General features: G+C 35.5%; 1 protein-coding gene across 1 annotated transcript in view; it reads right to left on the bottom strand.

Annotated features, from left to right (window-relative positions):
• Positions 1-14,559, bottom strand: part of FoxP (forkhead box transcription factor P) — a gene marked incomplete at its 5' end in the record, with an annotated part of 50,496 nt that extends 35,937 nt beyond the window's left edge. The window contains 6 exons of the mRNA XM_088236636.1: positions 5,869-6,013; positions 7,263-7,376; positions 7,535-7,649; positions 10,194-10,418; positions 10,980-11,067; positions 14,471-14,559. Of these exons, the coding sequence (XP_088092762.1) occupies positions 5,869-6,013; positions 7,263-7,376; positions 7,535-7,649; positions 10,194-10,418; positions 10,980-11,067; positions 14,471-14,559 (776 nt within the window). The remainder of the gene's footprint in view (positions 1-5,868; positions 6,014-7,262; positions 7,377-7,534; positions 7,650-10,193; positions 10,419-10,979; positions 11,068-14,470) is intronic.
• Positions 14,560-14,759: the final 200 nt, after the last annotated feature.

Genomic DNA, 14,759 nt, shown 5'->3' with positions numbered 1-14,759 from the left:
AATAAACCTTTTTCGGGAGAAAATCGGCCTCTTCTGTACACCTCTCCTTTCGAGAAGAAGGGGATTTCTTTCCTCGTTTTATAAAAATGGCAAGAGTTTTCTCCTAACTGTCATTAAGTGGAGGCGACCCACTGGCTGGGCCATTTACGGCGAATGGCTACTGAGAGCCTTAACCACGCTTGCCTGCTTTACAAGGCGTCAGGTTCTCGACGACCTGGACTTCTGCTGCTGACGATTCGTTTGCCGTTCATCTCAGAACTGCGGGACGCGAACCTGACTTAAAATGATGCACTGGTAGCTGACTGAGATGCCTGAGGGCTCTTTGTAGACACCATATTTATTTTATTTATTACGGATCACAAACAATAAATAATACATAAGACATTGGTATAATATTGACTTATATGCTTAAACTAAGGAGCGAGCTGTTTTAGAGGTTTGTCATCAGGTGGGTATCGTAAAATTATCGTTTTCGGTAAGCGCCGGTATGAAGGTCATAAAAACGTAAATAAGATGTTGTTTGAAATTAAATATTACAACCAGAATTATCTTCTTTAAAAAAAAATACGCTTCTGTTAAAAAGGGATTCGACTAAAATATTTCGATAAAGTTTTTTTTTTTAGTATTACCGAAGGCATAATTTTACGTAGAAATAAAAGAAAATGTCACAAAAATGTATTTGATTTCATCATCATCATCATCATCAGCCGTCTCTTGTCCAATGTTAAACATAGGCCTCCCCCTTTAGTCTCCATATTTCCCTATCCTGAGCCAACCGCATCCAACCACTTCCTGCAACTCGTCTTATGTCACCAGACCACCTTGTCTGAGGCCTGCCGACACTTCTTCTACCCGTTCTGGGTCGCCATTCCAGGACTTGTTTGGTCCATCTAGAGTCTGTGATTCTGGCTATATGACCAGCCCAGCTCCATTTCTGGTTGGCAGCCCTATGGACCACATCGGTGATCTTTGTTCTCGCTCTAATCCATGTATTGGTTTTTCTGTCTCAACGAAATACCCAGCATTCTCCTTTCCATGGCTCTCTGTGTCACTGATAATTTGTGTAAAATTTTTATCGTGAACACAAAAGTTTCACAGCCATATGTCAGTACAGGGAGAACACAGGCATCAATTTTTTGATTTGAACAAGTATTTGACAAGATTTTGAACAAGATTGATTTGAACATGTATTTGATTTAAAATGCTTGAATTTTTTTTAAATCAAAAAATTAAAATTTGTCTTCAGCCACTTTTTCATGTTCAATTTATTATCTTCAAATTATCACAAAATATTTTCGTTCAATACTTAGTCGTTATTGAGATCTCAGATTAGTCTAAATTTGAAATGGCGTAATCTGCTAGTCTACAAGTAATTATATTTTAGTTACATAAAACTTTTAAGTATATTTTTTAACATTAATACCTTTTAAACATATTGTTTTTATCTAATTTCCGTTTTTTCATTTTTTTATTATGGCGCGATTAAAAAAAAACATTCGTTTTAAAAAGGTAAAATCCTATGATTTCCTAATTTTGCGTTCGATTTACCAGACTACAGCCTTAAGTCTTTAAAGAACTTAATATTATTTGTACTGCATAGTCTTTAAAGAACTTAATATTATTTGTACTGCATAGCTGCACGAATGATGAAATCAGGCGAGAGTGTAAATCTGAGACAAGTATAATTGATAAGATTAAGAAAGGGTCTCTGAGATGGTTTGGTCACGTAGAACGAATGGACGACGAGAGAATGGTAAAACAAGTATATATGGCAAAAATGAACGGCAACGTTAGACGAGGACGACCAAGGAAGACGTGGCATGATCAGATAAACCAAAATCTTAAGTCTGGTCATGTCAAAAGCAGACAGAACCGAAGGGCATGTATGACAAGATGTATGAATGTGGAAGAGGCTAGGAGTGTATGCCAGGATAGACGTGTGTGGCGGTCCATTCTCTCTGCCTACCCCTACGGGGAAATGGCGTGATGGTAGTAGTAGTAGTAGTAGTAGTACTGCATAGTAAAATAATATTTTTCAATAATAAAATATGATTTTTGGGTAAGGGGCGTGGTTAATCAAGTCCACGCCCACAATAGACAACGCCTCTTTCAAAATTTTCCCAAATGACAAACAAAAATAGTCCGAATTTTGCATTATATTCAGTTTAAGACGTTCAAACACCAACAAATTATTACGCCACTTCTCTTTGGGATAGTCAAATATGCAGAGTTAGCCTCCAGACCTCGCTTTATTTATGTATTCAATTCATTTTATTAAGTGTTATTAATATTTAAAGCATTAGCATTGTGATCATACATTTTACTAAATGTTATCATATAACATATTACAATGATGAAGAACATTTAAGAAAAGGTAATATAGAAGTCTAGGCATCTACAGGGCTTATGACCTGTCAATGGCTGGTTTATGTGGCCACTTTACACAATGTGTAACATTCACCATTCTGCCTATATTTGAACATCTATATTCCTTCAATTCTTTCATCTGTTGATGTTTGCGAAGTTAAAGAGCTGAAACCTTTATTTATGCGGGTGAGATTCATCTAATTGAATTATTTATTTATTATTATTATTTATTAATTGAACTTTTCTTAAATGTTCTTCATCTCTGTTGTAATATGTTAATATAAACAGCTCCCCAGGGAGTTGAATCCAGTCCTTGTCTACAAAAATTTGGACAAACTCAAAATATTGTTGTTATTATATATTTGCGTATAACCACTTATAGACTTTCTTAATGTCTACTGGTTTCGAAACGTACCCGTCTCTTCGTCAGGACACCAATTAAACCAACATAAAAACCCACTATACATCATCTCCATAGTTGTCTCAAAAAATGTAAAATCAACACCCGCATAAATAAAGGTTTCAGCTCTTTAACTTCACAAACATTAACAGATGAAAGCATTGAAGGAATATGGATGTTCAAATATAAGCAGAATAGTGAATGTTACACCGTGTGTAAAGTGGTCACTTAAACCAGCCAACGACAGGTCATAAGCCCTGTAGATGCCTAGACTTCTATATGACCTTTTCTGAAATGTTCTTCATCTCTGTTGTAATATGTTAATGTTATCAGCTCCCAAGGGAGTTGAATCCAGTCCTTGTCTACAAAAATTTGGACAAACTCAAAATATTATAGGATATTTATTATTTTTATAGTTTAAACTTTAAGCCGTCGTCGCTTTATTATTTAGTGAATACATTTAATTGGATGGCAGGGACCCTACTTTGTACACATTTTATATAGTTTTTTAAAAAAATATTAATTAAACCTGTACATCTGTTTGCATTCGAAATAAATAAAATAAAAAAAAAAACATCGGGAAAACTTTTAAAAATAATTTTACTTCGAACAATAATCAAACAACCTTTCAATATAGCCCATTATACGATTGTATATTGTAATGGTCACCATATAACTATTAAACTCACGCCCCTCCCTTCATCCTCTCCCTCTTTTTTTAATTATTCCTCGCCCAACATAAAGTATTTACATAACCCAACCAGTGCATGTGCTTATTAAAATGCATGTCGTGTTGGTTTTATATTTTTGTGCAGCAACTATAGTGAAGGTGTATAGTGGGTTTTGCATGTTGGTTTAATTGGTGTCCTGGCGAGGAGACGGTACGTCTCGAAACCGGTGGACATAGAGAAGTCGGTAAGTGGTTAAATACAAATATTTAATGATATTTATTCATTTTATTGGTTATGTATAAATAATTATAAGGTCCAGTCGTGTCATGTCTCATTTCGTAAGTTTAGTCATCGTGGGTTTTTTTAGGTTGATTTTAAATTTGTCTCTTGTGTAAGTTTTCAAGTCGCAAGGTAGGTCATTGTAGTGTTTAACATTTCCTTCACTAAGCGTCCAAAAATTACACATGATCCGAACGGGGGGACCAAACGACCCCAGCGCCTACTTGTATATGGCGTAAGGAGAATAAAACGTTGGAAGTGTTTATGACCGTGCAATAATTTATTCATGTTTTCGCGAACACATATTTTACTCATTCGTGTATTTTATTCATTTTTGTTAGTTTGCCGAATGCTTATGTAAATAAGGTGGAATTGACTCTTTTATTATTTACGTATTTTTTTGTTTTAATATTTTAAAAAAAACAACCATTTAAAAAAAAAACAGGAAAATGCTCCATTCTATAAATTTCACGATTACAAAAAATATGCGGCAAATAGCTTTAATAATACTTTAGTTACCGAATTAAAATCGGTCTACGGCGGGGGGGATTCGAATCCCCCCCTTTGGTGCGGCTAGGTTAAGTCTATTGTATAGTATTTTTCACTGTTCTGCGTTTGTCTTTGCTTTTTTTTATGTGGTAGTGTTGTTGATGTCTGGTACTATATTTGTGTGTGTCAGATGTTTTCGTTAATGCTATTTTGTTGTCTTGTATGTTTTCCGACGCAATTTTGTGTGCAATTTTTTTCTAGTAGTCTAGGTGGACGTTTAAAATGTTTATTGGGAGTACTTAATTTGGGTAATATTAGTTTAATACTAGCGATTTAATGTTTTGTCTGGCACTCATACGCGTGATTACTATTGCGTGGAGCTGCGCATGGAAAAATGGCAAGTGGGATGGATGTGGAAAGGTAAAGAATATTCAAAGAAATATACATCATTACCACTGAAAATTAATTAAAAAAAGTAATGTAAATGTAAATCTAAATAGAATGTAAATAAAATGTACGTAGATTAAATATCTTCATTCTATGTCAATCAGTCCAACATCGCTTGCTTCGAAAAGTAGCGTGGATGCTTGGACTAGAGAGAGGTAATTATTCTTATGCTGATATAGTCAAGGTTCAATATTTCTAGTCTACAAAAACGTAGAACTAATATTGATTCCATATATATGTTCGGCATACTAAATGGTATAATCGATGTTCCATCATTACTGGGACAAGTAAAATTCAATATTCCGACTCGTAGATTGAGAAACAATGAACTACTGTTCATCGATCAGCATAGAACCAACTATGGCCTTAATTCTCCAATGACCAGTCTTTGTCGTATTGTCAACTCAAGACAGGATCTGGACTTTTTTGGTTTAAGTTTACAACGATTTAAACGAGCACTACATAAATAGTCCAGATCTTGTTTTGATGTCCCTTATGTTTGTCAATGCTTCTTTTCTTCTTTTTTCAAATGTTTTTAACTATTCTTTTATTGTAATTTTTAAACCATATAAATTGTATACATGGTCAACGTCAATAAATAAATAAGCAAATAAATAAGTAAATAAGCAAATAAATAAGTAATTAAAAAAATAAGTAAATAAATAAGTAAATAAATAAGTAAATAAATAAATTAAATAAATAAATAAATAAATAAATAAATAAATAAATAAATAAATAAATAAATAAATAAATAAATAAATAAATAAATAAATAAATAAATAAATAAATAAATAAATAAATAAATAAATAAATAAATAAATAAATAAATAAATAAATAAATAAATAAATAAATAAATAAATAAATAAATAAATAAATAAATAAATAAATAAATAAATAAATAAATAAATAAATAAATAAATAAATAAATAAATAAATAAATAAATAAATAAACAAATAAATAAACGCCATTAATAAGGTAAATGATGAGCTGAGAAAGAAGAAGGGGATAGGTAAATTTTGTTGACAAGTCTGAGGATTCTTGACACAGGGTATAAAAAATCTTACTAAGGCTGCTGTGTTTTTCATACCTTTTTAAAATGAATTAAATCCCCTTTTTTCTATAATTTAATTCCCTGGGAGTTGAATCCAGTCTTTGTCTACAAAAATTTGGACAAACTCAAAATATTGTTAATTAATCTAAATATTTGTCTTACTTGAGGAATGCTTGGAAGTCATCACACAGCGCCTCACAGCCGGGCCACTTGCAAACTCCGTGGCCAAACAGCGGGTGGGCGGCATCTTCCTCGGGGGGGCCGAGCTCCGGGGGGGCGGAGCCAAACACCATGGAAGACAAGAGACCTGGAAACAAGGAACGATCAGACCAAATATTCACGGGTATACTGGGCAAGGGAGGGTTTCAGGGAAGGGCCAAACACCATGGAAGACACTAGAAACTAGATAACTGGAAACGGAGAAACGTCAGGTCAAATATTTACTGTTATGTCAAATGTTTTTCTTTCTAAATAATTGTGTTTAATCTACATTTATTTGAATCGAATAAAAAGTCCCTGGACTGGCACCTGAAGTGTAAGACTAATCATGTTACCTTCATGTAACAAAAAAGATCAAGATACTTTGCGATTAGAACAGTGCCTATACACCATTAGGTGCAGAAAGAGAATGATGATGATGATGAAATAAATAAAAACAATTCAAATATGAAAAAGTAGATGGTCAAATGATGGACCTTGAGGCATGCCAGTTATTGATTTTTTAATGAAATTAAGACTTTAAGTGGTTATATCTATATATAAATAGCACTTTTGCTAGGATAAGGCGTTCGGATTTATTTGCTACCTACGGTGTCCTGGTTAAGATGTTGCATTTGCTTACGGTGGGTACCTATATTGTTCCGGCGCCGTGTTGTGTTTTTCATGTGTTTTTTTATATTCTCACCGCGATCGCAAAGAAGATATTTTGCGATCAATAACTATTCAATCCACTGTGTTGTGTAATTTGTCAAGTTCCCATCCTTCCTGACCACCAGATCGAAATGATCCTAACTGCAGTGACAGAAGTACCAGACAATAAAGGTGCCAAAACCCAGAATAAGGTAGGTGATTGCAGTAATTGTATTTAGGGTTTTGTGGGAAAGTAAATAAAGGATAACGCATCCCGCGAACCAGCGATTCGAGCGTTAATCTGCTAACAGGCAAGTGGCGCGATTAGGAAGTTCATTCGAAATCTGTGAGTTATTGAACAGTCTTAAATATAAAAAGGAAGAGAATGCATTAAGATAAAATTAATTATTATCATCTGAGTTTAAGATGTTGAACGGTAGTTCTGCGTTTGGTATTATAATTAAAATATTATTCGATATCACTAATTGAAACAAGAACGACTAGAGAGATCATGGCGGATACAAGAATGGAGGATAGCAAAAATATTTCTGAAACAAATACATACAATAAAGTGTCGGGAGACCTAAAGTGGCTAGATTATTTGGAGAGGAACGCTGCATTGGACACCAAAAATAAGAAAGAAACAGCCAGAGGCTAGATAGATGGTAGCAAAGGTGACGATCATGATTATTCAAAAAGCTACTTACCATGGGCGGGTCCATGAGCAGGCGGTCTTGGAAGCCCATGGAGGAGGTATTGTCGTTGAGCAGCTTGGAGCTGTTGGACTAGCTGTTGCTGAGCGCCCAATTGCTGAAGAGACCCTAAAAAAGGTGAAAGAAAAGTATTAAAAATAATCAAAGCATATTATAGGAAACTTTAAAACACTGTTGAATTTGATTATCTGGATATGGAATTGTTTGAGATTTTGCTCTGATCAGTAGTTGAAAAGTATGTTTTGTTTTTAAATATGAAATGTTACCTGGACCATCAGGAGCACCGTGGAGGGCATGGCCTTGCAGAAGACTGAGTTGAAGTTGGTCTTGGAGACGCTGGGCAGCTTGTTCCATCTGACGTTTACTCAGCTCGGATGATAGCTATGGAAGAACAAAAACAATTGATAATGACATAGATTAAGCTTAGTATTGATTGTACAGAGTAAATCTTGTATTTTTATTCAACAATGACAATGAGAAAATTAAGTAGTTTTTTAATATAATTTTTTATTTGTTAATAGACTATCGAATTGAGCCAAAAACATAATTTATTATTTTGCATCATATTATCATCGCTATGAGTTTCATAAGTTTTGTAATTTTGTAAGTCCCCAGTAAAACTTTGAAATTAGCATACCCGCGCACACGCCACCATGAATTCTGGTCGGTGAGTGATTAAAACACACAACTGAATGGAGAAAACAAACTGACAAGAAGAAAAAAAACCTTGAGTTTCACTGACATTTATTGTACGAACGAAGCATTCTACGACTACATAATTTGACATGTTTGGAATAGTTTGTAGGAACGAAAAACAAATTTGTTTTTGTTTCTGACATTTAAAAGTTGACATTCAGTTTTAATTTGTGCCTCAAACACGCTAAAAACATGGCTATTTTAGAAACCGGATATCCGATGCCGATCGCCATCAAGATCGCTCACAATTGCCACAGCAAAATGACAAGATTATAATTTATTGGCTATTGCAAACACGTGGTTACATAAACTGGTGAATTTGCATGTCAGAACATTTTTATTATTTTTTCATACAAACTTCGCCGAAATGCTTAAATTTTTACAAATAAGAAAACATCATTCATATTTGAATTCCCGTAACACTTAAATTCCTCATTTTTAATATTTTGAGGTCATTTCCAAATAAAAATGAAGATTGTTTCGACTAAGACTCTATGTACAATCATATGTTGGTAGTAGGAGAATAGGCTGAAAAATAATGCCCACATACTTGTAGAACGCGAACGAAATGTCATTCAAAAGCGCGTCAGTTGGCATGTGGAAGTAACATTCCCTCTCTATGCGCATGCACAGGTTTGAAGGCGTTACGTTCATCAAGTGCTTTTTTAGAAGCGGAAGTATGGAGACGTGCTCTAGTGCTATGTCAACGCCAGTTAAACAGCGCGTTGTTGTGAAGTGACTCCTACTGAGATTCATCGTCGTTTAAACGTTGTTCATGATGATGATGTCGTTGACACGACTACTTTTAATCTATAGGAAGTATAATTTTGTGGTCACGAGGCTAGAAAAGCCATAATTGGTGATGACGCACGCAGCGGACCTCTGATCACCCCCACAGACGATAAACATCGCAAACTCGTCGATGATTTGATTTAAAATGACTGGCGTATCATCCAAAAGCGTAAAGCAAACCATATTGGAATATCCGAAAAATGTCAGAGGCAGTCATATCAAGTTGAACTCAGCTATCAAGAGCTGGATTCGACGGAAAAATTTTCAGTGACGGAATGAATAGAAAATATTACTCGTTGTAAGAAATGTGTTAGACTTTACGGTGACTATGTTGAAAAATTAATATATAATTTTGAAGCTTAAGGATTGTACTTTCATGTACATTTTGCCCGATCTTGTTATTTGTTTTTATTCGTGTTCTACAAGCATGTGTGCATTTTTTTCAGCATATCTTCGTGCAGATCAGCTAGAATTGATAAGGAAGAGGTACCCAAATTTAAAAAAAAGCAAGGGTGCCTGTTCGTAAATGCTATTCTATGGCTCAAATTTGTTACTAAATATCGATTTGATAGTAACTACTAGAAAAGGTATATACATACACATAATACAAGGCTAGCACAACGTGAAGGCTTTTCAGTACCGAGGTTTGTAAATAAGTATGGCCAAAGAACACTTCATTAAACGATTCCTAAAATTTTAAATAAGATTCCTAAGCAGATCTTAAAAGAAAATTAATGTTGACAAAACTTTTAAGAAAAAAATAATTAAATGGCTAATATGTAACAAGGCTTTATATTGATTAATATTTTATGTTAACAGTCATCTATTTGAATTTTTATAAATATTTTTTTTGTATAAACTACGTATGCTTTTAGTTCTTAATAATGTTTATTTTAATTTTTAAATTTATATAATTTCTCTTACGTTTTTCTTTGTAAAGGAAAAATAAGAAACCTGCTGACAAGCCGGTTTCGCAGTTTAGTGGGTTTCATTATTTTTCCTTTAATCTAAGCTTCCTAAGCTTCGTAAGCTCCTAAGCTTGAGTTTCTCTGGCTGTAAAAAGATATGCTTCCTAAGCTCTTAGGCTTCCTAAGCTTCCTAAGATTCCTAAGCTTCCTAAGCTTCCTAAGCTTTCTGAGCTCCTAAGCTTCCTAAGCTTCCTTAGCTTCCCAAGCCTTCTAAGCACCTAAGCTTGTGTTTCCATGGCTGTAAAAAGATATGCTTCCTAAGCTCTTAAACTTCCTTAGCTTCCTAAGTTTCCCAAGCTTCCTAAGCTCTTAAGCTCCTAAGCTTGTGTTTCTATGGTTGCAAAAAGCTATGCTTTCTAAATGCTCAATACCTGCTGAGTTAACTGCCGATTACCTGAGAGTATTTTAACAAATTTCGTTCCAAAGATTGTAAAATCATTCGAAGTGTTCCACCTTTTCAAGTCCTTACCTGTTTGTGCATGTGCTGCTGCTGTTGCAGGAAGCGGTGCTTCATGAGCGCCTGCAGCTGTTGGGGGCCCAGCAGGGGCTGCTCCAGCAGCTGCTGCACGGAGAACAGGTCCGCGCCGGGGGCGGGGGGCGCGGGCGCGGGCGGGGAGGCGCCCGGGGCCGCGGGCGAGCGCCCCGCCGGGGAGGCGCGCGGCGACCCATGCGAGGGGGACGGGGGCGAAGACACCTGGGAAGAAAGAGATCAAACAATGCTTATTTCAATTTTCGTTAAATCGGTAGGTACAATTCTACTCTATTTCATTTCACGTCGAAATATTTTATCCAAAATTATTTTTAGCTTGTTGTTTGGCATCTCTTTAAGCACCAAATGGTGAATAAGGCACTGCATTGGTACACCAATCTCAACGTATCTTGATCGTTTTTGTTTCATGTAGGCAAGATGATCAGTCTTACGCTTCAAGTGCCAGTCCAGGGATTATGAATTTTTCTAGAGTAAAAACACCTTTTTAAATAAATATTTCATGTTTATTATTACCACGCCGGAAATCGAACCCAAAACCTCTTGCATGGCTGCAGGCAAATGCGCTGACCATTAAACCACGAGGTGGAATAGTTACTGATGCCATCGTTATTTTAATGTTGATCATTTATAAGTTGATATTTACATGATTTTTAAATTCGGGTTTTAGATATCAACCAGTCTGAACCAGTCTATCAGTCAAATAACTCTTTGCTGTAGCTGGAGACCAAATGTATGACTCTGATGAAGAAGTGCGTTTGTACTCACCGATATGTGGTGCCGAGGGGGCGAATGTCGAGAGTCTGGCCTATCTCGGGCCCTCCTCCGCCCGCTGCGGGGCTCGCCCGGAGACCACCTAAAACAATGCGAACATTTGAAAATTCCAGTAAAAAAATATATTTAGCAATCGCTTTTGATTAATGGCGCCTAAAATCCGCACGGTAGGGTGGCTATAAATATATTTAAATAATAAAAATTAAAATACTCAGTAGTGGACCGACAGCAAAGTGCGTTGTCAAATCGCTAATAGGAGAAAACGAGGTCGTTCTCTTTTCCATGCCGACAGCCTCCGATCGATGTAGCGTTTAGTATCTAAATTGTAAGATATTCCTTCACGCATTTAACACTTTGAGCACCGGCCGAATACACATAGAATTTACCCAGTGCCCGGCCCATTTTTGTGAAATTTCATGCTTTGTGAAGGATCTCTTAAATACGTCATAATTATGAAAATACTGGTTTTAATCAATTTTAACTTCTCGTATTTATTTGAAACAATTTAACCATTCATTTTTCAAGTCAATTTAAGTCATTTTTGTATGACAGTTTTGCCTACATTGGCCTTTATGGAGAACCACATTGCAATGTTCGCACATCTACCTATGCGTCTCACTCCTTTTTTAGTGCTTTGTATCCCGAAGCCGTAAAAAACACGTGATTATAATAACCACACGTTGTGTCCCGGTCCAGTGTTGTCACGTAGTTTATCAGCAGCGAAAAAGTACTAATAAAGTGAAGGGGTCAACACTGTTCTGGCATCGAGACAACACTATAACGTAGTCAAAAAGGTCCATAACCTTTTGCCAGAATCGTGGAAAGACGGGAGTGTTGTCAAGTTACGGAAGGTGTTGACCTCGCTCTTTCATGACATTGGTCGTAGGGAGTCAGAAAAGTTGATGCATGCCACGGATTGGAGAACCTTACTGGATGTCAAAAATAAAATATAAAAAATTAAAGAATAATTTAAAAAATATATATTTATAGATGACAACCATGAAGTTTCGCATAAATAAATTGTCTATGTTTTTATGAGTGTATGCGCATGGGTGTATGTACTTGTGTGTGTATGTACATGTGTATATATGTGTATATTTATATATACATGTGTGTATATATGTGTATGTCTGTATGTATATGAATCAAAATGTGTATCCGAATAAGTTTATATTTTGTTTGTCTGTGCTCTATATTAATTTGTTAAGTATTATAATGTATTAAAATGTAATTGCCTAGCTTGGAACGGGGTATGTACCCTTGTTAGCTGGGCAAAGTGAATATGGAATTGTATTTTGATAAAGAGTGTGAATAAATAAATTTAAAAAAAAAAATAAAAAAAAGTCACTAGATGTCAATAAAATGCACTTTTTTGAACAGCTGGTCAATCACGTGAAAACACGGGACCGGGACACAACGCGTGGTTTTATAATCATGTGTTTACACGGCTTCGGGATACAAAGTGTTAATGCAAGCGTGTCATGTTATAATACAAACTTGTAAATAACTGTAATTGAATAATAATATTATTTAATCAGGATGATCTGACACCGGATCATATGCCGACAGAGCAAATGCCCAAGAAAAAGAGAAGATTAAAAAAAATAATTTAGGGGTGATTTAAAAATAGATACTCTGTAAACATCTTTTGTAGTGGGTTGAAGATAATTTCATAGTTAGGCCTCAGGGAATGACGAATGGATATTTAATATATGTTCCGAGTACGAGTACGTTTTTAATTTTATTTTTAGAGGGAGCTTTTTATTTTGTCTCGCTAGACGTACAAGGATTATATTTACTGCAAAAGGTATTTATTTATTTTGTGGCGAGCAACACCAACAGCCGTGAGGTTGGCAGGTCCAAATTCCGCTTTGGCCCGCATCGCGTAGTCCGCTGCAACGTCAGCCCGGACGAGATATTAAACGCCGTGCATCGGAAGAACTCACCTCATTTCATCTTGAAATTTCGTGTCGCCTGCCCACAGCTCTCCACCAGTGCTCGCTATTGTAAATTCTTTCTGTACAAGATAAGAGTATGGAACTCGTGTGTAACGACTAAATAAATAACTTCAATTGTAATCCATCTTTCTCATTTAACCTCAAATCAACTCGCGCGCACCCATCCTATAATTTATTTGACAATGGTAGTCTGCATTATTTTACGAGCTGTTTTACCCTTTACGTAATGTAGATTGTAATTATAAGTAAGTGAATGGAAAGCAGATAGCTGCTAAACTGCCGATATGTACTTACAGAAAAAAATATTCATATTATCCGCAGAAGCCGTATTCAACAAACGAATTGACCCATTAATGGGTGAATTTTGACTTGCATTCGTCCTGTTTCTGGGTGGAAACATAGAAACTAATTTCTTTCAGTTGTAATCCAGCATTCCTGCTAGAAGTAATAATATAAACAGGAATGGATAATAATAATTTTCTTAAAGATATAAGTATCGCAAAAATCGCTTTTGAACCTTTTCTATTTTAAAAATGTGGTTTTATTCAAAAGGTCCTAAATGATGCAACAGTATTCTAGTATGGTGCGGACTGATGTATCATACAATGTGCGAATTTATTTATACTTTTACATTGTTGGATTCTTTTTTTTATAAAGAATAATGTTCCCTCACTGGGGTCCCGTGCCGAGGGAAACATTTTACAAAATGTGAAACATGCCTAAAATTAGCTATTTAACAAAGTTAACATAATAATAACAATAAAAAAAAACGTAATTAATCCAATTAACCTAATTATAATAAACAATAAAAAACTATAAACATTTTACCTATTTGGCTTGATCCACTCATCGATACGTGCGCAACCCACCTCCACTATCCATTTCTTAATAGCAATTTTATATTGTGAGAACTTATTAATTGTCCTTATGGATAATGGAAGTAGATTTTACACTTTAACCGAGTAGTAGGTCAATCCTCTTTGACCGAAGGTTGTATTTATTTTTTTATTTTTTTGCAGCATCAGGGTGGAGTATCTAGTAACTCTTGTATTTGTAATGTGTTTACGTGCGTATAGTAACAAAGTGTTTACATAAAGTTGTTTTACTGATTTGACATTAAGATTTTCAAATATACCGAGGGAGCTGGTTCTGATTGGGACTCTTGGGATTGGGAATTGGAGTAGTATTATTGAAATATCTAGAGTTTCGAAGTAAAAATCCAAGCATCTTACTAGATTTATTTACCACACTAGTAATATGGTATGTTCCTTCTATTTACTCTAACTATGTTGTGAGGATCTGTTGGAACATTCGGCTGCTCATAAGAACAACCCTCATGATAAGGAACTTTCCCTCATTTGCTTAACAAAGAGCTGTGATTGTGATGGAATCCTTGACGGAGGATGTGGATAACCATAGAGTACACTGAGTGTGATAATCTTTCAGTTGCTTAGTTTTGGAAGCAGTTCAATTTGATACGGTTGTTACATAGGTAGTGAAGAGTGGAGAGCAGTTTTTTGGTCTAACCTGTCCAAGCAGCGGTCCAGTTCTATCGAGGGCGGCTGGCGGGCGGGCGCGGCGCCTCGCAGCTCAGGGGGCGGCTCCAGTGGGGTACCCTAGGGACAAAAAAAAACTTATGTTAATTGTTTGTTAAAGAGTAACATTAGTTGTTGAAGATGTGTGAGGGCATTATAAGCAATCTTAGAAATCTCCATTGAAGGAGTTACTGAGATATTCGCGAAAAACTTTGAAAAAATAATTGTGATATTTGTAATTATGCTTCACCAACTCAATGGGGAATGCTAAGTTTGCGGTG

Source organism: Micrasema longulum, unplaced genomic scaffold, assembly GCF_059751315.1.
Source record: "Micrasema longulum isolate JH-2025_06_02 unplaced genomic scaffold, ASM5975131v1 h1tg001591l, whole genome shotgun sequence".
Taxonomy (NCBI): Eukaryota; Metazoa; Arthropoda; class Insecta; order Trichoptera; family Brachycentridae; genus Micrasema; species Micrasema longulum.
The sequence above is the reverse complement of the archived record's forward strand: the minus strand, read 5'-3'. Positions and strand labels throughout refer to the sequence as shown.